The sequence below is a fragment of the Mastacembelus armatus genome, chromosome 5 (assembly GCF_900324485.2).
Source record: "Mastacembelus armatus chromosome 5, fMasArm1.2, whole genome shotgun sequence".
NCBI classification, from domain to species: domain Eukaryota; kingdom Metazoa; phylum Chordata; class Actinopteri; order Synbranchiformes; family Mastacembelidae; genus Mastacembelus; species Mastacembelus armatus.
In genome coordinates this window covers 3,327,176-3,351,785 of record NC_046637.1, presented here as the reverse complement: position 1 = coordinate 3,351,785, position 24,610 = coordinate 3,327,176, and the positions used below count along the sequence as shown (strand labels likewise).

At 40.6% G+C, this 24,610-nt stretch overlaps 1 protein-coding gene across 1 annotated transcript in view; it reads left to right on the top strand.

The window, feature by feature from the left end:
- ptprt (protein tyrosine phosphatase receptor type T) overlaps positions 1-24,610 on the top strand; it is a 266,980-nt gene that overhangs the window by 213,534 nt on the left and 28,836 nt on the right. Inside the window, exons 23-25 of the mRNA XM_026307430.1 lie at positions 7,726-7,818; positions 8,361-8,470; positions 14,570-14,657. Coding sequence (XP_026163215.1) covers positions 7,726-7,818; positions 8,361-8,470; positions 14,570-14,657 — 291 coding nt within the window. The remainder of the gene's footprint in view (positions 1-7,725; positions 7,819-8,360; positions 8,471-14,569; positions 14,658-24,610) is intronic.

Here is a 24,610-nt window from a genome sequence, read left to right as displayed (position 1 = left end):
TAAATTAGTGAAGGGATGAACACCGAGCATGACGCCACTATCATCATCGTCGTCGTCATCGTTGTAAATAATAATAAAGAAGTTACATGTTTCCTTTTGTCCTATCAAAACACTTATTGAATATATAAAGACACCACAAGGATAGAACTGAATCTTCCAGTAATTTTCTTAGTTGAATGTGAGTATTTGTTTATTGTATTGCCTTTGTTATTTTCAGTCTAACACTAGAATACCCCAGCTAGCTGTGTAATTAAAAAGAGACCACACTTAGCTGATCAAAATGCCCATAAATTTAAAGAATACAGAACAAGCCGTTGTTTTGCTTCAAGAAAAGAAAACAAATGTATTCGTTGGTTGTCTCATTAGTAGTGAATCATTTATTCAGGTAAAAACACACACACACAGATTTCAGCAGACAGCTGTCATGATCAGTGGTCCATGAAAAAACAGCTGTGATCATGATTTTAAAAAATATAGTTTGTTGGTTGCTACACATTATTTTATTGCAACTCTCCAACTAAGTCTGTTGGTTGTTTTATGTGACGTGACCTTCAAAACTAGTGAAATTTCATCATTTAATCAATTAAATGGATGGAAAATATGCTATTGGTAAAGAAAGAACATAATATTTAGGCTTTTGAAAATGGATAATGTTACCAGGAGGCTGAATGGTACCTGTAAGGACCGTTCTTCAATACGTTGGAGTGAGAAGGAGAGCTAAGAGCGGTGCACAGAGAGAGGAAAGTTATTAAGATGACAGAGTAAGAGACATACAGATTGAAGGATCAAAGACAGGGAGAAGGAGCTTGGGTAAATCCAGTATGCAATGCAGACTGAGGGTTAGTGTGCTCTGTCTTTCTATGTCTTCTCTTTTTAAACCAGCTGTATCACGTTTTCCATAGCTCATGTGTTTTCTTGGCTGTGGAAATGGGATTTCACAGACAGACACACACACACACACACACAGTCTCTCTCACACAGTCTTGCTTATGTAAGCACTCATACAGAAACCAACACTCTCATGCATAATATAGCAGACGCAGGTATATAGACATACTTGTAAAAGGACAGGGACCCAGCTGAAAGTTCAAGATATGCACAGAAGCACACGCTCATATTCTCATACACATATACATACACATATACATAGCACAGTGTTAACACTGATGCAATGTAAATCCACAGGATCAGTCGAAAGCCGCATCAGCATCACATATATTTCATGTGCAAACACGTTTTTGTTTAAACATCAATTTGCCAGACGCTGCGCTAAGTTAAAAGGTTACGCAACGGTGTTTGTGTGCCCGGCGAAGGACAGCCTTTCACTGCTTTTAGCACAATTTTCTATGGATCAGAAGCTTTCTGTGGTTAATTAGATAGACACAGTTACACAAATACAATGACACACAAACAGAGTCATGCACAGACATCCCAGGAACCTAGAGGCCCAGTAACTAAAATCCAGAACTAAATCATGAACCAAATTCCCCCTTTTTAAGGTCATCTATAGACAGGCCAGTAATGAAATAGAAAGCAGTGACTTTGGGGCACTAGACACAGTGATCTCATTCTTTGAGATGTATTGAGTCTAACGGTTGCATGGATGAAGAAGAGCTGTGCAGAGGTAGAGTAGAAAATATCCATTCATGTGTTGCATGTGCTATGATGCAGCGGTGTCAGAGCAGAACAAAACAAGAAAAGGAATAAATGTAATATCCCCTTTTTTTTCTTTTTTGTGGAGATTACAACCAGATTGTCCTTCACAGCTAAACGTGAAGTAGGTGACTATTTGTGACAGTATGGAAAAGGAGTGAAAGAAGATTCAGCAGCCCAGCTAGCTGAGATAATAAAAAGAGGAGCACCCTTGCTCCAATGCATATTTTACTGAAGTAAAAGACAAAATACCTGCCAACAGACCTCAGTGATGTGATATTTTGTTTTTTAAATGTCTTCTGGTGAATATTTTGATGACAATGTGCATTTGAAACATTTTAGCAACAACAGTGCTACTGCGGCGTAGAAGTGGAGGTTGGTCCAGAATCACCTTCTGTGCAGAAAGCTCATAATTTCTATCCACATGTGTGCTTGTACAGTATGAGGAGTAGTTTTTCCACAGCACTTCTGAAGACCAATTATTCTCCGCAGTCTAGTTTAGCATTGCATTAAGCTGCATGTAAGGTGATTATGGCTAAAGCCAGTCATTTAGTTTGGCCATAGCGTGGTAGTGCTGGCTAATTGAAGGTGAGAGCAGAGTTGAGGGATATAGTCATTTTTAACCTTTAAGTGCTCAGGGAAGATTGGTCCCCTTTTCTCTTTTGCAGTTACATTTTGACTTCCTGCTTACACAGCTTCCACAGCCTTGACATGTAGTGGTCTCTCAGTCATAGTCATTCTCAGCCTCCCTTCCCTTTGGTCTGTCAGCTACATATAGATTCTTTAGTAATCATAGTAATGAAAATTTACATAATGCTAGTATTGGGTCAGGTTAGTCGACATATCTGGATCCAAAAAAACAAAAAACAAAAACCAGTGTGTCCCAGAACAAGCTCTGAAAGCCAGGTGAGACGGGTACATCAACATAAACACTTTTACTGTGAATTTAAGAAGCCATCCTCTCATACTGGCACATCCCCCTGCCTGAATTAACAGGAATGTTTCACATTGATGCAGTCTTTACAGTTTTCGTGCTGCTATTATAATCATGCCAGCCACAGTTTTTCTCGTTTCTTCCAAACAAACCAGCATTGTGGCAGAATCACGGCGTCCTATATAATTAGCTTCCACCATATGTTCAGAAATCCCTGCAATGAAAGAAAAAGTAGTATCTATTGCAAAATGCTAAATGTTGTTCATTGCATGTGCTAATAATGACTAACACCTGCCAGTGTGTCTGTTAATTACTTGATGCATCAGGCAGTAGCTGCATAGACTCACACGCTGCGTCCTGCCCAGTGAGGATATGAAGTGAAAGAGAAATCAGGAAGGTTTCTGTCTGTGAATCTTTCTGTCCAACACTCTTTTCTCTCTCTGGTCCTGATTTGCAAGATTAGCCTCAACTTTTTTTAAATAAGAAACTCGTGTCTGCGCAGCTGCTTGGTGACTCTGGAGATCACTGTGGAGACACCTCACGCACAAACAAACATCCGCCCACACACATACACATATATCTCTGTTTGACTCTGCTCTCTGAAAGTTTCAAAGTGGCTTGTATGTGCATACACACACTGGTAGCAATTACACATGTAGACACCTCTGGACACACATATACACACACACACACACACACACACACGCACGCACGCACACACACACACACGCACACACTGGGCTGTTCTTTGTAAGTTGGTGATTTCTCTCCACTTGTCAGGAGAAAGGAGGTGAAATGAGGTAAACCGCTGGGATGTTGTCTAGACCAGTTGATCTCTCTGACCTGCACTCCATATATATATAGATATATAGATATATATATATATATCTATATATATATATATTCTGCTGCCTCTCTGTCTCTTTCTGCACTTATCGCTCTTTTACTCCTCTGTTCTCTCTCTCTCTGGCTTGTTTCTGCCTCATCTATCTTTGTCTTTGTTTTGTGTTTCACTCCACCCCTCATGTCTTTTTGCTTTCCCAGTTTAAATTCGGTTATCAAATCATGCGAGCTGAATTTGCAAACAAATTCAAGACCCTGCAAAGTAATTAAGTCCATCATGTTTATCTTACAGATCTAGCAGAGGACTCTTTGTTCATAAACTTCGTTTATTTCTGCCTTGTTCCTTTTTTAATTCGTATTCTTTCTCACTCTCCTTTTTACTCTTCCTTTATGTGATTCCCACATCTCCTCTCTCTTTATGCTCCATATTCCCTTTTGCTTCTTGATATTTGTCTCATCCTTCTCCATTTTGGAAAAGGCCTCTTGTAGAGAGAGAAATGCCTTGTGACTGAAGTTGATATGTTCTCCACACAGCGTTGCTTTCAAAATATGTTGTCGTGCAAAATGTTTTAAATATGTGCTCTAGTTGCATAAAAACCCCCTGTAATAACGTTAGATATGAAATGGACTAATAACTAAAACTACTTTGAAGCCCTGAAAATCAGTGCCCCCGACTGTATCACATTTTAGTACGCTACTAATGTCCTGTAAAGGAAAACAAGCTATACCTTTATTAACAGTTTGTTTCACTGAATGCCTGACACTCAAGTATGTCTTTTGTTCTTAATGTTCTTCACTAAAGATAAGGAAAGTACAAGATCGAACAAGGATTACCCGATGTTGTCTTCTTTCATACTCTTGTTGTCCTTAAGGATCTTTTTGTATTTCTTTGTCATTTCCCACTCTTTTCTCTACCATGTTCCATCTACACTCCCTTCATTTTCTTGCCTCATCAGATCAGTGTTTCATTCATACTGAAGAGAATCCCAGCTGCCTGGCTCTGATGCATTGAAATGAAGCTGAAATTGACCTTATGTTTCAGAGAGAGAGAGAGAGAGATGATAATGACCTTATCAGTCACACCTTTTTAAACACTTGTTCTGTCTTTGAACAACATGACAGTGGCTGCAGCTTTTAGTGACTTCATGTTTGAAGGTTTGCACAGCATTTTTTAGGTCTGATTTTTTTAAAGACAGATTTCTGATATTACATGTACATTTGTTGGGGACAAACTCGTTTTAAGGAGTCAGGCACACTGGTTGTGGAGAAAGAGTTAAGAGTTAACACAATGATACTCTAAGCTGAAGTCATCCATAACTGAGTCTTAATAAAGTCACAGGGCGGGAGGAGGGAGCTTTATATAGCACACTGCCAAGCATGAAGGACTGCATTAACATACACACTCACTGCCAGTTTAAACGGCCTTCATACACACACTCGCAAAAATATCTCCCAACACACACTTTGCCCTCTCTAAGTCAATGGCTGACTTACACTGTCAAACACACACTAGTCGCACACACTGGATGCTCTCCATATGTCTTTGTCTCACACACACAGACACCCTTGTGACTGAGGGGTCAATAAATCTCCCCGTTAGCACTGAGATGTCTTCATCATAGTCAGTGTTGTGGAGCTGCTGCTATGACTCCATTTCATGCCTGGCTTCATGCATATTTGACCTTGGTGAGCTTAACACAGAGACACACCCACATCTAAAAACCCAACATAATGAAAAGTTAAGCATGCAGATGCTCAGGCATTAGTCCTAGGACACACACACCCATGCATGTGTGCATGTGTGAACTTAACATATGCACATTCAAACACACACCAGACACATAGCTGTGACCTTTAAGGCAAAAAGCAGGAGCCCTCGACATATTTCACAGACAAAGGCATAGTGTGTGTGTTTACATTTCCTGTATGTTTGTTGTTGTCCATGATGCTTGTATGTGCAACTAGTGTGACCTGTGGTTTTTGACTTTTGTGTTTGCTTGTTGTATTTTTGCATGATTTTGTCTGTGTCCTTGCCCGTGTAGTGTTTTGTCTAGTTAGTTATTAGTGTGGAGCTGCTGGTGCAGGTGGTGAACCACAACTGAATACACACAACAAACACACACTGAAGCTATATCTGAAGAGAGAAGTAAAAGAGAGACAATCGACTATGAAAGAGAAAACGGTTAAAGAGGCGGAGGTGGGGTACAGGCAAGATGAAAGAGAAAGTGCCAGAAAAGCAGGCGAAGGCAAAGTGTCTCCTGCTGGTATTCATGGAATATCTTTAAAAATGTCAGTGAATTTGAAAAATGCTTTGGGGAGGTGAGGCAGGTTTAACAAACAACCAGTTTTTAATTTAACTGAACTCTGCCTCTCCTTGGAGAAACAGCACTAATCAAACAAGGGAACTACTGGTACTCATGAACATACACAACACTGAGCCATGAAATTACAGAACTCTTTGTTTTGTAGGAAACATACTGTTAATGAATTGGCTGAGGTTTCAGCAGACGTTATATCTTTCTCTTGACTTGCAGTGCATGGATGGAGCTCGCAGCTCCTGCACTGGATCCAGGCAGCAATTACATTTCTTCTAAAACCTGTTTCACAAAGCAAATTAGTAGTAGGAGATAGGGCTGCACTGGGAATACGAAGGAGGGCATAGTGCATGTGCAGATTTATGTGATAAGATGAAGTGCTGCAGTAAATTCTGCAGAGACTGTGAAGGAGAAGTGCAAAGTACAACCTGGTTCTGTTTCAGTGAGCAGACAGCTTGTGTTTGCCCTGCCCTCTCCTCGTCTCCTCAGCTCTTTACTCCTGTCTTTCCTTCACCTTTCCCCCTTGTCTGTCTCATGCCTTCTCCAAACTGTCATCCTGTTTTGTGTTTTTCTCTGCTCTCCTTCCCCCAACCCAGTGAATCTGTCCTTCTATTCCTTCCTCTTTTGTTCATGTTCTCATCTTTGACCATGTCTGACTGCATCTTCTCTTTAAATCACCTCTCTTCTGCTCCATTCATCTCGCCTCTTCTCCCCTCTTCTCATTCCTTTTACCGCTGTGCTTTCTTCTCTTCGTCACTCCTGTCTTCTCTCTCGTCATTCCTCCTTTCATCTCTAAACCTCTCACTGCCCTTCTCATTTTCGTTTCCACTTTTATCACTCACTCACACTACTACGACTACAAATTGTCACCTATTTTGAATCGTTCATTCTAAAGACATTAGATCCACTTTTCAGGTTTTTCCTCCCTGTTTTCTTCCTCCTGGCCACACACAGACTCCTGCAGACTGACCCATGTGGCCGACTCATTCTTCATTCGTTTAGAGAAGCCACTGTTTAGATTGGAGATATGAATGAATCTGCAGCCGTCATTAACATGCACATTAACATAACAAATAGCTCTATTAAGAAAACATGTTTTTTCTTTTTTGCTCTGAGACACAGACATACACTCTTATTTCAGTTTGCCTGAAGCCATATAGCCATAGCACAAAAAGACGTTTTATTTATTAAAACCACAATAAGAAGACAACAGTATGAACTATGTGAGATTTCCCATCTGTTTAATAATCTAACACCAGTTCTTCCAGCTCTTGAAAAGTCATTTATTTTCTTCTATGCTCTTTCATTCCATGCTATTTAATCCCTTTTTTAAATTGTTGTCTTGGATTTCACCCATTTCACTTTCTCTTAGTGTGGTTTTTATGCTTTTGTTTTCATGAGGACATTTTGAATTTGCTTCAGAAACATTCAGTTTTACTTGCTTGCCTGCACAACGGGTGGAGATAATGAAAAAAAAGAAGGAAATAAATAAACCTACAAATAATCACAGCGGGATCCCCGTCTTCTTCCTCCTCTTATACAGCGTCAGTGTACATATAGCAGCTTTAAGATTTGATAAACGCCTTCCACAGCAAAAGTCTGCTCTTTATCTAGTTTGCTGTAGCGTCTCTTGGCATGTGCTGTACTTCATCAGTACCTCTGTCCTCCAAACCTTCCATCTGTGCTTTATCTGTGCTGACTAATGGGGCCCATGTATTCATCCAATCAGTCTGTTCTTTAATTGGAGGAGGATATTCCAATTAACTGTCTTAGCCTCACGCTCACCAGTTCAGGCTCAGGGTGTTAGGAGACTAATTCGATTCATCCCTTGTGTCCAGTGGCCAATCGACACTCACCTGTGTGTCCATACGGTGCAGAGGTATCAGCGGTGTGTGTGTGTCTCCTCAGTGGGTGTGTGATTGTCATAGAAGACATCTGTTGTCAAGGTAACATATTTCTGTCTCCTCTCTCCATTAACAGACAGTAGCCAGCCATCGCTCGCTCAGCCTTCTCTGACCCTCCAGAGTTTTCCCTACGGGGGCTGTGAGTCTGTGGAGCTCTCCTACCAAAGCGGTAAGTGCACTGGACTTGGGCGGTCAGTCATTCGCTTTGTTAAGTTGTGTTGTTAAGGCACTTTCAGACCAGTACACTGCTGTGGAGCTCCTGCAAGAACTGCTTACCCTAAGTGCTTTTTTTTTCTATTCCAATTCACATCAATAGTAGGATCAAGCACTGTAAACCAGCTGACAGTAAAAAAAAAAAAACAGTGAAAATGGCTAAACATGGAACTGAAATTGTTTGAAATTGTCTCATTTTGTTTAGAAAAGTGCCATGTTCAGCAGTTACTCCAGTTAAGATCAGTTCACATTTTTCCACAATTGCTGTGCGACATTAACGGACGTATTCATTCAAAGTATTGTCAGGTTGTTGTTTGGCTTATTTAACACCATGCGAAGCCTGATTAGACCTGACCTTGTGTATAATAATTTCAAGATTACTCCATTTATCGTTCTATCCACCCACTGTGCCTCCTACATATTTACAGTATCTGCCCTCCTGTGCACATGTTCACCTTCTGCCCTCTCTTTCTCTGTAAAATCTTTCTGTTCCTGCAGGTCAGTTCCAGGCCGGACACTTTCGGCCGGCTATTCGAGTTGCTGACCTCCTCCAACACATCACCCAGATGAAATGTGGGCAGGGCTATGGTTTTAAGGAGGAATATGAGGTGAATACACACACACACACACACACACAGAAAGAGGTCTATAATGTGAAAGAAACAGTAACCCAGGCATCAATCTAGACTAGCACTGTTACAAGCAGCTATTAGTGAGAAAGGCAGAGGTCTGCAGCTATAGCACCCCAATAATAGCTGTAATAAAATCTCCCTGTGACCCCAGAAAGTATAAATGTAACTGCTGGTAAAGCAGTGAGTCAGAGAGGAAAGGGTTGTCCTTTATAATAAAAACATGGGTAAAGCAAAGACTGGTGCCATGTCTGGGGTGTATCTGCCCTCGGGACCTTGAATGGTATTTGGCAGGTCTGTCTTAAAGTTTAGGAAGTCAACATAAATCTTGACTTAAAATGTATAATAACTACACCATAATAAATTGGTTGGTAGAGTGAAAGGAGAAACGTGTCTAAACTGCTAAGAGCCTTGATGCGGTTTTGCATCCAACCAGCGTATCACAAGTCGCATGAGGAAATATTTAAAAATGAAAACTGGAAATATTTAAATGTCTCTCTTTGAGTGTTTCTTGGGGCATAGGTGGTAGTTTACAATGTATGGTTCAATAAAGTATGTTCAAATAAAATAAATAAGGCTTGCATCTGCAGCAGTATATAGCTTGGTAATTAGATTCCTTTATTTTGCAAACGCGGCATCCATACGTCTTCTCGTTGTTACATTGTGAGGACAAAATCCAGGTCTCCACCGTGTAAAACACTGAATTTTAAAGATGTGACTTGGCTTGAGGTTGGGGTTAGGTTAGGGTTAGGGTGAGGGTTAAGCTAAGCAGGGAGTAGTTATGGTTAAGGTTAGGGCAAGTGTCTAGGAAATGAGTGTAAGTCGATGTAATGTAATGTCCCAATGAATAATGGAAAGAGGTTTGTGTGTGTGTGTGTGTGTGTGTGTGTGTATTGAATTTGGTTTTATGAGGAAGGACAACTCATCAATTATTAAATCTTAACCTCATCAATATTGATAATTGGAAAATCAGCAGACAGACAGTAAAACAAACTTTGTCTCTTAGTTTCATTCGCACTGTTTTTCTTTCTTGGTTTATTGTTTTATTCTTCTGCTAATATCGTCACCATTTTTATACATCGCCGCAACCTCTTTTTTTTTCTCACTTTTTACAAATGTCCTCATTCCTACCCTCTTCTTTTCCTTTTCATCCTTTTAGTTCCCTCCATAGTGTTTTACTCTGTCTTCCTTACTTTCTCTTTCTGTTCCTCCCAGTCAATTTCTCAGGTTTTTTCAGCCTTTATTTTTATTGTCACCAACCCCCTTCTCTAAGTCTGGACTGTTTTCTCTGTCTGTCTCTGCCTGGGTTAACTCTTTGTTTAGAGCACAGTTTATCACATTCAGACATTTTTACAATCGTTCTTTGTCATGGGCACTCTACCATGAGCGCCTTATCATTCATATATTCTTCTACCTGACCTTTCTTCCTCCTTTCTTCCTCTTTCTCCTTCTCCTTTCATTCTCTGTCTCTGCCAGAGAAAATGCATCTTGGAAAAGACACAAGAAAAAGTTGTTTTCTCCCTTCTGCCTTTTCCCTCCCACATTCATAAGAATGAAAATTTTCTATTTCCCACTCTGCATGCGCGTTGAAAATTTTCCCTCCGTGATGCTGTACATTATATTTTCATTTGTTTCCTGTCATTTTGGTTTATACCCATGATACATTTCAGGGGAGAGCAAATGTGATTTATTCGCCAGTGTGTGTGTTTGTGTGTAAATGAGGGAGACAGAGAATGGAGCTTTAACCTGTTAAAATACACCATCCCAACCATGGGAGGTGTACTGGGCTCAAGTCTTTTAAACAACCTTGACAAATGTTGTGTTGTTTGAAAGCTCTAAGTGCCCTGCTCCTGTTCGCTTGTGTGTTTTTTTCCAGTCAGGATAGAATATGGTACAACACTCCTGTGGTGAAGTGTTCATGTGGTGTCTTCTAGTCTGTCTCTCTCTGTGTGATGTGACTTCCAGACCTGATGCCCATTAACACCAGCTGCAGTCATAATGTCAACACGTTGCTCCCCAGTGGGATTACACCTTTCAAATTTAAAGGGATAGTCCATGTTGTTTGGAGCCTATCTATCTGGTCAAGTTAACCACCCTGCACGTTCCGTTCACCAATTCCGTTTTGACCAATTCTGGTTTATTAGGCCAGTTTTCAGAAGTAAAATGTGTAAAAACTTAATAATTTGACATAAACTATGTTTCTTCTGGATGGTCTCTTTTATTTTTCCTGTTTCAGTGATACCCAAGTGAAGTAAAAGACTTGGTTTGTCATGGTTTTATGCTTTCGCATCTGCATTTTTGTTTAAATTTACACTGCTGCACTGTTTGCTGTATGAGAGGGACTGGTTCAGCTGCCCAATGTCCTATTGTTGATTATTTTACTGTCAGTGTAATTAAATTTACGTGTGGTTTAGTGTCAGATCAGCAGTTTTCAACATCCAGCTGGAGTGCTCATATTGACGGCACAATTGGTCCAGCAGCCTCTCACCCATCTCATCAACACCCTCCTGTACTGATTTTTCTACTTTTTCTACATTTCTTATAAGTATTGAGCTTTTTCTTGTAATACCAGAAGCAGCAATAGCTTACGGGATCTTAATGAAGTCGTGCAGACAGTATGTCATTGTTTGGTTGTCAGTGATTTTATTGTGGTGTCAGTAGTGGGTTAATAACGTGTTTGCATTTCTTCAGATTGATGCGTGGTTGATTTAAAAGTCAGGGAAATATATGACATGGCAGAAAGTGCCAGTTTGCCTTGGCAGAATTAGAGACAGCCATTCACACCTGCAGGTCCTTTTGTCATGGAAATGCTGCAGATGTGGAGGTTGGAGAAAATGACTTCACTTTTTCCCAGAACTTAAATCTTCATTTTCATTTTCGTTTTCATAGGCTACTACCTGCCCCAGTAAATGAAAGATGAAATTTTGTGCCCTTAATATTTGTAATAAAGAGTCATCGGATGTTCCCTGGGCTGTATTCACACCTGGGCAGTTTGCAGCGTGAACATAATCGACACATCAACCAAGACAACAGACTCATAACTGTGGTTCACACTCCAGCAGAGGGGGCAGTAATGCACCTGGTTGCCCACCGTCAACCAAAACAAAAGAAGAAGAAGTAAGATTTCTGACCAATGAGAGAACAGTTGGTTCGCACATGACATTTGTTTCTAACTTTGGACCGACGCAAAAGGAAAAAAATGCACCAATGTGTGTTTTTAGCCTCCTGATTGGGAACAAAGCAAACGGACCACAGGTGTGAATACACGCTGAAAGACTCCTCCTCCTGCTGCTTTCTATTGGCTTACATGCCAGCAATGAACAAAACAGCTGAGAGCTGCCTCCAGAATGCCAAGGTTTTGTAAGGAGCACAGGTGCGGTTACACTGATTACGTGGTGCAGCAATCCAATCACTTTTTAAGTTTACTCTCAGATTTAAAATTGTCACAACATATTCCTAGTTTTGATCATTTAATAGATCTTTGCATAGATGTGTTTAAACCTTGTGGAACAGATTATATTTATTTATCTGCTGCAGCATGATATGAAATAGAATGAGACAATCCACCAGGTGCTCTGGATTTGGATTTGCTCTCTACACAGAGTGACTTTGTGACATGTCATGGCAGAAAAACGAGCCGTGCAGAGTTTGAAAAAAAAAAAAGCTTAATTTGTGCCACCACAACCTAGTGCAAACACAGCCCAGTGGCTTTAAAGGTGCAGTGTGTAAAATGTGAAAGATTTAGCAGTATCTAGTAGTCAGACTGCAGAATGCAACTTTCAGAGCACCCCTCACACCCCAACTACCCATTTCCAGGCATGATGCCCTATGTTGATTTAAAGGTGTCCTTCTAAGATTAAACTCATGACAACATATTTTAAAATACCATAATCCATTCCTGCTAATAGAGCGTGCTAAATATCACACAATGAGCCTTAATGCTGATATCACAAACATACTGCATCTCAATGACAAAATAGTCTTTTTTCATCGTTGATGCCTATGAAAGTTTATACAATTAAAACTGTTTGTTTGTTACAGTTAGTCCATACTTAGGTGATAGTAATGATTTTATAAGATGTAATAATTTCAACATAGTCCTCCATACTACACGTCTACTTTTAATAGCGCTGTTTTGGTGGTTTGAACAAACAACAAAATGACAAAAAGCAAAACAGAGAAACCTGAAGCACCTACTCACTAGTATAACAGAGGAACATGTGTGTTTGTGTGTTTCTCATCCTCTCTCCACGCACCCCACTCTGTGTGTTCAGATAGAATATTAATTATCCTAAAATCATGAAATTCAGATGAGATGAGTTTGATTAACACGGCTCTTTTTTTTTTAAGTTAAGAAAGGGCAAACAACCCACACCTTATGCAAATGTGACTCCCCACACATATATAGATACATGCCTAGTCTTCCTACGGATCCCTCTTTCCTCACACTTTCAAAATAATGAATTTTGTGTCCAAATCAGATTTTAGCCTACTTGTAAAATCAATGTATGCAACAGAGAATATTCACAGATACAGTGCAGAAAATCCACACAATAGACCCATATGCCACTATAAAAGAATTCATTTTCTGCTTGACTGAGCAGTAAGTTTCAATGTCTGTTTTTCTGTCACAAAGCATTTGTGTGCGTGTGTGTGTGTGTGTGTGTGTGTGTGTGTGTGTGTGTGTGTGTGTGTGTGTGTGTGTGTGTGTGTGTGTGTATGTAGGTCATATCAGTGTCTGAAAGTGAAAGCTGTTGTCTGGTCTTAAGCTCTTAATGGACTCAAAAAGGACTATTCACTCATCCCATAGGGCAAATGACTTTGTGTGTGTGTGTGTGTGTCAGTGTGTTATATTTTTTTATAAAATAGTTAAGTGTCCATATGGCGACCTTTGAGAGTTGGGGTTTACTTGCTTAGCACAAGCTTGAGTGTGATCTTACACACTCTCACACACATATAGGTCATGCATTAAAATGATCCGGTAATCACAATTATCTGCAGACAAAAGTGTATCTAGGCAAATATGCTCTGTGTGTGTGTGTGTTTGTGTGTTTTCATCACACAAACACACACACACACATACACATGTGAACACCCTCTAACATACACATTTTGTCCTTGCTGTGTTTGTAGGGCTTGTCACACAGGCCAACATCACAGCAGGGAGCAAGAACAATCTGTCTTCTCTCCCTGTACAAAGGACTGGCACATTATTCCCTTTCAGACCAGACCAACACAACAATGAACTAAAAACTTTTTCGTCTCCTGCCGTGCTCACCTGCACAATCTCATTGCAGACATCCAGGAATATATTTTGTCCCATTCATTGTTAAATTACTTATTGCTGCCAGTTGCTTTTTAATTCGGTGTAGGAAGTGGAATGCATTTTCTCTGCCAATAAAGTTTGAAAGAGGTAATGTTTTTTCACCCTGCCTGTTGATGAGTAAAATAACCCAGATATGGCAAAAAAATCTGGTGGACAGTTTACCTGGCCAACGAACTGACCTGGTTGGAACTGGTATTTCTTTCTTAGAAAATTTCTAACCATAACTCCTTTGTTCCGAATTATGAGCAACTGTACAGTGAAAAACCACCACTTATAAAAAGCAATAGATTATTACAATGAAAATGAGAAGATAAACAACTTCCTTAAAATGAAAATCATTTTTGTATAAATAATTTACATCATGAATTTCAATAGGAAACAGCTACGCCTGCATCTTTGATTTTTATTAGGTTATTTTATTTTTAATAGCTGAATAATAAGTCACCTGTCTGAAAGGGTTGCCATCATCATGGTATTCAGTCCTGTTGTGTTACAATCATAATATTCTCAGTGGCCCACGTCATAAATACTCTGGTCTGTTGCAAACTCAATCAGTTGATTGGCTTTTCATTAATATTCATGTTACTGTTCATCTGTTCATCATCTTCTGCCTGCCCATGTGTCAGTGTACAAGCTCTGGGCATCAGGCCATATGTGCATGCATATTTCTGTGTTCATACCCCAATATGAAACCTTTTGTGTGTGTGTGTGTGTGTGTGTGTGTGTGTGTGTGTGTAAATGTGTATGTTCAGGCCCTGGCAGAGGGACAGACGGCGCCCTGGGAAGCAGCCAAGAAGGACGAGAACCGCAACAAGAATCGCTATGGCAACATCATCGCTTGTGAGTACTGCAATGACGTAAAGAGACTCATCCTACAGGTTTAGTTTTTGTGTGATTTGGTTCGGTATGATGTATATCAAGTCTTTTACATTTGCTGTTGTTGGGTTGGATCGATTCGTTTGGAGAGAGCTGGATGGTTTGAAACGTTTCACCATTAATTTTCCAGCCTGATTGGTTTAGCTTGATATGTTTTGTTTTTCGTGTCTGGTTTTCATGGGTTACCTACTAGGTTAAATAAATTCCTTCACTGAACCTGTCATGTCTTATACTCTGGAGAATGTCTTTCTTTTCTTTTGCAGCTTCAAGTACATTTTGATGCTGATACTTTTGTACTTTTACTGCAGTAATATTTGAATGCGGGACATTTATTAGGAACAGAGGATTTTTACATTCCTAATGTTCTACTTCTACTTAAGTAAAGGATCTGTGTACTTCCATCACTGTTTTAATGTGATGTGTCAAGAAGCATTTTGGATTTGCTCCAAACACACACACACATTCTCCAAAGTTTAAAATATGTAAAACACATCGGCCCTGACTACTTCATACAAACTGTGTAGGGGTTTTTCCCTTGCTTCAATAAAATATCCTAAGCACCGATACCTTCCTTGTCGAGGACACGGGTCCAAACCCCTTGTGCTGGAAATCATCTCTCCTGCTGAAGTGTCCTTCCACAAGTCACTGCCCGACTCCCTCCTCGTTGTTCGTACTGCTGGAAGTAACCAGCCAGCTGTCAGCATAAATTGGTTTTGGTAGATGAATCAGTCAGGGTTATAACAGCTAACATTTCACATTGTCACTACCTCTGACAGTGCAATTGATTAAATCATGCAAAACAATGTGTTCATCCAAACACGTTTCCTCAGCTTCTGTGAGTCACATGCAGGAAACTACCATAAGTTTGCAGGGGGATTCATTTAAATCTTGATGTCCTGATGATCAAAGCCTGCAGCCTGTATTTCATTCAGAGAGACTTTTGTCAAAATGCATCTTCACTGTGGAGCACAGACACACTGCTGTAATGATGTGCAGAGTGAGGCATGTACTGCATATAGCCATTAGACTGTGGCATTTTGTAGTATGTCAAGTGTTTGCTATGATTTTTTTGCACTAATAATCTGTGATTGTATGTTTTGTTGAGGTATAGTGTGTGTGCTTGTTAACCTGTAGAGGGCTACCTCTGGCCTTTGTTAGGATGGAGAGAGGAGAGAAACAGATTGATTCCTAGACTGAAAACCTTTCAGCCTTTATAGAGTTGAGCAGGAGTACAGGTGTAGAGGTCTGTTTGTGTATTTGTGTGTGTGTGTGTGTGTGCCTTTAGACCCACATACATGACTGGTATGATCTGGAAAACTGAGCTTGTGTGCCTAAATTGTCCATTGTAGAATGTGCGTGTGTGTGTGTGTGTGTTTGCATGCAAAGACCCATGCACGTGTACACGTCTCATTATGAAGGTTTAGATGTCAAGGCAAAGTCTTGCACTAACCTGAAGGCTTTAAAATGAAACATTGCGCTGAAATGAAATTGCCTGTCAAAGACTTGATAGCCAACAGGAATTATGATAAATTTGCTATTAGTACAAATCCTTTAATTACAAGGGCCTGGTAATGGAAACTGTCCATCTTGCTTGCTGTAATTGTACAAAGGCTCATTTTCCTGAGAAAATTTTTTTAATGGCCCCCGGGGGAATCGACTTGGTGTGTTGTCTTTATTAGAGACAGACTGGCTGAGGCTAAAAACTTTAAATATGGATGAAAGGTTCTTCTGTCTTTTTTCTCCTGTCAGGCTGAACTTTATTTCACCTTTTATGACATGGGATTTGTCTTCTTTTTTTGGAGCCTCAGAGCAGCAGTCTCAAAACAATTTGTCACATAAGAGGATATGTTTTCTCTTACAAAGAAACCAGCTCTGCATAAAGGACTCCATCCTCTTATGATATGTTGCTCGCTTGTTATTACCGGTAGTTTAAACTGTTGAAAGTTTTATTGTATAACACTTTTGATTTGCAGTATTTGCCAAATGCTGTACTTGACAAAAGATGACGGCTGTAAGCTGAATGCAGATTAGGGTTAGATATTTAATGAGGCTGTATATTCCATGAGATAATATCACTTGACTGCTGTTACAGACATTATAAATTTACAGAAAACAGAATTCATCAGGATAATTGTGATAAGTGGAAGTTCCACAGGGCCTCAGCCCCACGGTTGGTTCGATGCCTGACCTGATCAGTAAAGAGTGATGATGATGTGATTCACTGCGTCTTGAAACTCCTTTGCAACACTTGTCGTAGTCTGCTAAATGAGGCTTTGTGACCTGTTCGCCACCTGGAACTGACTCAGTAACTAACGTTAGTCAGAGACATATCTGATGTTTTCTGAACAGGGTTTTCCAGCCTGTCATCTCCCTGATTGGCAGCGGGAAGAGTTCATGTTTAAGTGTCACAAAAGAAGAGGTTCAGATCACGTTTTGGATACTGGTTAGAGTCTGATCCAATTGCATGGAAAGTCATTTTAGTCTCTATGCAGTGACAACACCTCTAACCCAAGCAAATTCTCATTGAGCCTTGGCAGATTACAATGGGAGCTAAATTTGTGGCCTGGCTTTGTGAGACTTTTGAGACTGAGCCTAAAAATCCCCTCAGATGTAGCCATCATTATTCTATCCCTGTGAGGACATTTGACTTTATGTGACACGCTTTTTTTTTTTTTCTTCTTCTCACACTCTCCCCCCCCCCCCCCCCCCCCCCCTTTCTGGTTCAGTTTGGAAAGAGCTGATATGAGTTGAAGTGTTAACACACTCCGGCCATCTGCCAAACACAAACGGTTGATGCCATCTTTGAAATCCCTTCAGCACACTGAATAAATGTTAATCTTCCAGCCTCCTGTCTCTTCCTCAGCCCTTCGCCTCTGCTACTCCCATCCTGTCTCCTCACTTCCACTTCCAACTTCTTTCTCTACTTCTTTCTGTACTTTGATATCTTCCTTTTCTCCTTTCTATCTTCCCAGCCCTTTTAAATCCTGTGCCCTTCTGTCATTTGCAATGTTATCTTTCCTTCTCCCTTGTCTACCTCTTTTCTCAGTGGTCGCACCTCCCTGCTCTTCTTTTATACTTTTCATTTGCTCCCTCTTCTCTCCCTGTTCTGATTATCTCGTCCCTCCTGTTCAACCGCCGTCTTCTCTCATTATACCATCTCTTGTCGCCTCAACTTTCCTCTTCACTTGAAATTTAAATTTTTACTTTATTCCAAATCCATGTCTTACCATTCTCCTTCTTTTTACTCTCACCTTTCTTTTCTTCCTCTCCTCTCCTCTCTATCACCCATTCATCCTGTATGATTACCTCTGACAGTTTATGAGTTGAGGGAAACTGTAGTAGTGTTTCCTAATCACAGGCATCTGTCGGCTTCTTTTTCCTCCTCCCTCTCCTTCTTACCCCACTCGTCACTTCTCCTTTTTTAGCCCTCACATCTTAAAACAAACTTTGCATATGGCCATTTATAATTCAAAAGAGGCATGCCTTCAAAATAAACTGATTTACCGGCAAGCGTTTAGATAGGTGCAGAGCCAGGGTATGTGCCTTTATGTGCAGGTCTGTGTATTTTCTAGAAGAATTATGTTAAGGAAGAAGACGTCCATGTGGCCATGTGCTTGTCATCTTTGTTTGCGGTTGGAATAAATTTATTTCATCATAGCATTTCACAGATTTAAATGCTAGCATGTCCAGTCCTTCACACTGGTTCCTAATGAAGGCTGTCACACTGCCTGATGCTGGTTGCTAGAAAAATGCAGTGTTAAAGGTTGAAGGCATTAGTTAAGTTAGACAAAGAAGCTCAGTGCAACGTAAATATTTAAACAATGTTTTTATGAAGTTGTCAATAATTTCAAACCAAAGCATTTAGCATTATTTGTGTTAGCCACTATCTGTGTGATGTAGTGTGTCCATATCTTTAGTTTTATCATTTAAAAGGTTTTCAAATATCACTTGATGTGCTTCCTTACTTTCATTAGGATTCAGACGAAGTCACCACTTTGTTTTCTTTACTCCGGAGCTGTGCACAAATAATAACATGGAGTCTGAAGTGAAAATTGGTTTTATTTAATATAACATTCAGAAACAGTCTGTCTAACCTGCGCATGTGTAATGATCATTGATTTTCTCATTGATTTCTTCATAGTGCTTCTCTTCTCCATCAGTGGGAATACTGCACAATAAACCTCGGAAAAATCAAAGTTTTTCTTTATTGATCAGAATATTTTTCTCTCAGACAAGCAGTCTATCGTTTTAATGTCTTTAAGTCATTTAATTCTGGAGAATTTTGATTCCCGTCGCCTTCTCTAAGCTTCAGCCAATAACACCCTCCCAGTACAGTATCTTCTAATGCACACGTGTTCAGCTGCTAATGTACTTTTGCTGGCCTCAGGGTGGGCTGATAGAAAACCTAAAAACTTAAACTTAAAAAAAGTTTATTAAGTAAACTTAATTTAAAAAAATCACAGGCTGCACAAAACAGCTCATGAAGTTGTGTTCGGAGTAAACACAGGCTGCATTTTAGTGGTAAGAGAATAGTTTAACTTTTGGTAGCACTAAACTAACAAAAGGTTTTAGTTTCTCAGAAAAATCCCACAACTGCAGAACTCAACGCACAGAAACTAGAAGAAGCTGGAAAAACAAGCGAGACCTGCTGACCAGCAACCAGCTACAGCAAATGTCCACAGAGTCAGTGGATTGTTGTTTTTGGAGTTTTAGCACTAACTGTAAAATTGCTTAAATACTTCAGCAGTCAGGGTGAAAATCTGAACACGTCATCAGGCTCCTGCTCAGCTCAGAATCTCTTAGCTTTTCTGTCTGTTCTGTGTTTCTCCCCCTTTTCTTTTCCTTTCCCTCTCTCCACTGTCTGGTCTCTTTCTTCTTCCCTCCATCTTGATCTCTCATCTTTGTCTCAATGATTTTCCTTCATGAACCGAATCTATTCATTATATTTACTTGGATCTGTCACTGTCCCACCTCTTTCCCTTCTTCTCCTCGTATCTTCTCCCCTCACTCCCTTCACCTGCTCTTGCTATCTCTTGTTCTTCTTTGCTCTCTCTCGCACACACACACACACACACACACACACACACACACACACACACACACACACACACACACACACACACACACACACATAAGCACAAACTCACCCCACAACCCTATTTCCATTCACTAATGTGTACCAGTGTTCAGGTGAATGAGAATCATTACACAGGCTGTCAGTCTTTGCCAGGCAGTGTTACTACACACACACACACACACACACCCACCCTTCACCCAGTGTTACACCTCCAAGCATCACTGGCATAATCAGTATGCCCTCCTGCATCATGTTGCTTCTCATTACAGCCAAGGAAATGTGTATTGTGTATGGCTGTCTCTCTGTGTGTGTGTGTGTGTGTGTGTGTGTGTTTTAGCTTCGTATGCAGCTGTATGTAGTCTTTCTCCCCTCCTCCTCTTGTATCCTCTCTGGCACTGATTCTCACCACGTCTGCTGAGCTGCTCTGAAGTCAGAATGCCAAACAACTCCTCAGAAGTGTCTGACCAAAGAACCACAACAAATATTAGCATCTCCCAAGCTGTCTCTCACACACACACACACACACACACACACACACACACACACACACACACACACACACACACACACACACTAGTTGTACAAATAAACACACACTATGCACGCCCGTGGTAGCACTCAGAAATTCAGTGAATAATAAAGTTCTATACCAGCAGTCTACAGTCAGGGTTGAAAACATCACAGTAGTGTAGTTTGTGCTTGATTGCTTTCAGCAGTGCAACACTGCTGTGACATTGTTCTACCTGCCGACCTACAGTTTGAAGAGTTTGTTTAGTTTGACTGAAAATTCTACTTTTGTTCAACTTTCCTCAAAATGCATTAATTCATCTTGAAATAAATCCATATTGCTAAATGTCTGAAAATGAAGAGTACATGCACAGCAACACACGGTGATTTTTTTCAGAAGGCAACTTGAAGGGTTTAATTAGGTCAACTCCTCCAAGTTTACACATTTCACTCTGCTTACGAGTGTTAGGGCGTTTTCTTTTATGGCACCAGAGGAAGCATAAGTCAGATAAATGTCATCAGTTGTGGCCGAACTGGGCCTGATGACAACAAAGATAAAAAGTAGATGTCATGTGTGGACTTAGAGAGAAGTGAGTTCATCACGCCACCATAGCCAAGACCACGTTAGCGGCAAAGCTACATCAGTGAACTACTGTTTTGAATAACATTAGTGTGGTCCTGGCATAATGACTTTCATTGTAGCCAGTGTTATTTTCTGAGTAGATCTTTTAATTATTTAGCAGATGGACAGTATGTGAGCACATGGAACAGCACACTCTAAAATCTATAAGGTATAAGCTGCTGGTGTAAGAGACTCCACTTTGGCCACCTGACTTTGGAAACTGGCTGTGAGGATTTGGTCCCATTCAGGATTATTGAGGTCCAACAGTGCAATGAAGCCTTGCTAGAAGTCACTATTTCATTTGGCTTCAAAGGGCTGATATCAGGGGTCCCTGCAGGCTGGACAGCTAGAAATCCACTTCTTTAGGGAGGTGGGTTTGTGCATAGGACGCTGAAAAAGGAAGAGGGGTTTCATTAATCTGTTGCCATAAAAAAAGTCATTTTCTCCACTTTGAATTGGAAAAATAGAATAATAGGTTCACACCCCTTTTCTTGTGTGAAAAGTAAAACAATAGACGAACAGGAAGAAAGGGATTCAGAAAGAAAGCCTGATTATGTTTGCTAGCCCCCTGCAACCAGATGATGACATGGCCTCCGTTGTAGCTCTCAGCAGGAGGGACGTACACAGATAATGGTGATAATGAGGCTGATTTTTAACGCCAGTGGCAGTATTATTGATACTGTTGACAGTGATTGCTGTTAATCATTGTTCCACTTCAGAAGCAGTTGGGGGTAATGGCGACGGTAATAACAATACATGAAGAATTTGGATGCTGATTTTTAACAATTGCTGTTTTTAGCCAAAAAAAGCATCAGGTGGTTGAGGGGCACGATGAAGTAATCAGTTTAATAATGATTGTACTTTTAATTAAAGGTGGAGGATTATGTCTGATTATTTTTCATCTTTCTGGAACTTCAGGGGGTTTGCAATTGAATATCCGTTGATAGCTGATAATGATGAGCTGTGATCATTGACAGCGTGTGATAATTGATTGTTGATGAATGAATCAGAATTAATTATACGTACTGCTGTCTAGGCATTTGTAAGACACCTAATAAAGACGGGATTTAACTTTGTTTTGTACCCAACCATTCAGTGTGGCCAAACCATCCATCATCTAGACCCCCTTATCCCTAACCACGGTCACAGAGATCTGCTGGAGCCTATCCCAGCTCTCTTTGGTTGAAAGGCAGGGGTACACCCTGGACAGGTCACCAGTCCATCACAGGGCCACATAGAGACAAACAACCTCAGAGAACATGCAAACTCCACACAGAAAGGCCCCTGATGGGTTTCAAACCAGGAACCTTCTTGCTGTGAGGCAACAGTGCTAACCAGTAAACCACCATTCCACCCTCCCATTTTAAGACAGGGAAACAGATCTTCAAGCTGCTGTTGTGACACTTTCTTGTTTGGATTTGTGCATTGAGAAGCAGCAACAAGCTGCTAAACTAACTCTCTTCTCATATGCCCAATGAGATGTTGCTGCCTATCATACCACCACTTGTATGCAGTTACCCTTTGCTCCTCCCTCTACTGTGAATGGCCTGCTGCAGGCAAACACTTATTGCAATTAGAAAAGATGCTCGTCAGACAATCAAACACTGGACACTGCTCAGGCACGAGAGTGTCAGCTGGTCAGTAGGAAAGAAGCCTCTAGCTGTCACAGGCACTAACAGCATTAAGTGCTGTTTCAGCCAGAAAAAGAGGAAAACCTTTGTAATGACTCTTTTACGTGTCATTAGTTATCTCAGTGGGCCTCATGTCAAACCCAGTGAATTCAAATGACTGTGTGCTGCTTGTGAGAGAAGTGGTTAAAGCAACATGTGCTCCAATCGCAATACAACATACATCGATGTTCACTACACTGGACTCAACATGTGGCTCTTTTTATACCAATACAGATGGTAAAGTCCTCTGAGACAACTTTGGGAGTTTGTGTGTGACTTGAAAAACAAAGAGGGCAAAAAACACATCTGTACGGCTGATGTGTAATGACATTGAGCAGACAGGGACCATATTTGTGAGAGTTTGATGGTGCTGGCAGGCATTTGTTCTTGAGTGTTCATGTCTTCAATTGGGCAGATGTTAGTGTAGTATTATCCTACTTCATTTGAATCCCTAAACTTTGCAGAATTTATTAAAGTACATATTTTTATTGTTATATGCCTGTCGGATACTATTTATTGGTTTGGTTGGTGTGACTCTAGATGGTTGTGTTGACTTGTTTGTGTCACTGTAGCTGCATTAACTAAACGGCATTTGATTGATGGATATGACATATGTGTGTATATGCAGTCACAAACCTTTAATTAGGAAGTGAAGAGCAGGTTGTGATCTTTAAAGCCAAAATTGTTGAATTCATGTGGTGTTTGGAGCTTTGGGATTAATAATGTTTTGTGGTCAAAACAGATGCTGCTGGGAGTTTTCTGTCATGATCTACTGATTTACTCCTGTGTAACTTAGTGTAGAGAAGCTACTGGTCTTTCTTCACTCCCTCTTTCTCTCTGTCGCCATCTCTCCTGACAGCCTTCAAACAGCTGGTAACAGCAACTTAAGTTTTGTGTGTGTGTGTGTGTGTGTGTGTGTGTGCGTGTGTGCGTGTGTGTGTGTGTGTGTGTGTGTGTGTGTGTGTGTGTGTGTGTGTGTGTGTGTTTGTAAGCCAACAACATTCTCAGTTGTTTGACACATCAGCTGCAGGGAGCTCTGGTCTTAATAGGCTATTACACACTATAATACCCTCCACCAAACACACACACCCAGATATGCAAACAAAGTGACACGGGGGCACCAAACACACACGCATACACAGTTGCTGACACTGGAACGCTGAAATACGACTGGACTTTTTTCAAAACTGCACACACACAAACCTTTTAACCCACATCCTAAAGAAGTTCTGAAATATATGAGTGTACAGGAACATGGCACACTTTACCACACTTGCATGGTACTCATGGCAGTCTCCCTCACACACACACACACACACACACACGCACACACACACACACACGCTTACACTCAATCACACATGCTATTAAATTCCCTAATGCCTTGAGCCAGGCTGACAGCAGAGTGTGTGCCGTGAGCGAGCTGAGCTCCATAGGGAGTTAACTGATTAAGTATATCTGTGACAGACACAATCCCTGCTTAGTGGCTACTGAAAGAGAAGGCGAGATGAGAGGGAAGCAGAGGACAGGAGAGTAAAACATCTTGTTCAGCAGTTTCAACTTGCAACTCTGAGCAGTTTTTTTTCCCCCCTTCTTTGTTAAATATCAGCTCTGTCTGTTTATGTTGGCATTTAACTGAGTTCTGCCTGTTTTCAGCCGTGTAGTGTTCAGCACTTACCCAGTAACTTGTCATGTTGAGGTTCCAGATCATATGTTTTTGTGAGTCTAACTACTTACGCTTTATGGAGTGTAACTACCACAAAATGCCTCTAATAATCTAGCTAATGCCTTTTTAACACTTGAGTGACATGTGATGAAGGCAGTGACATTGTGCTTTATATCCTAGATCTCAGTGTGCTGATGATCATTTAACCTCCATCACTGTAGCAGAAAATAGAGAGAGAGTCCAAATGAAACAGGGGCGTCATTTAATAAAAGACTGTGAGGTACAAAATTTTAGTAGCCAAAGTCTCCCATTGTTATACTTGTGGTTTCTATTAGAGCCACGCTGTATTACTATATCTATAGTCTCTCCCCAGCA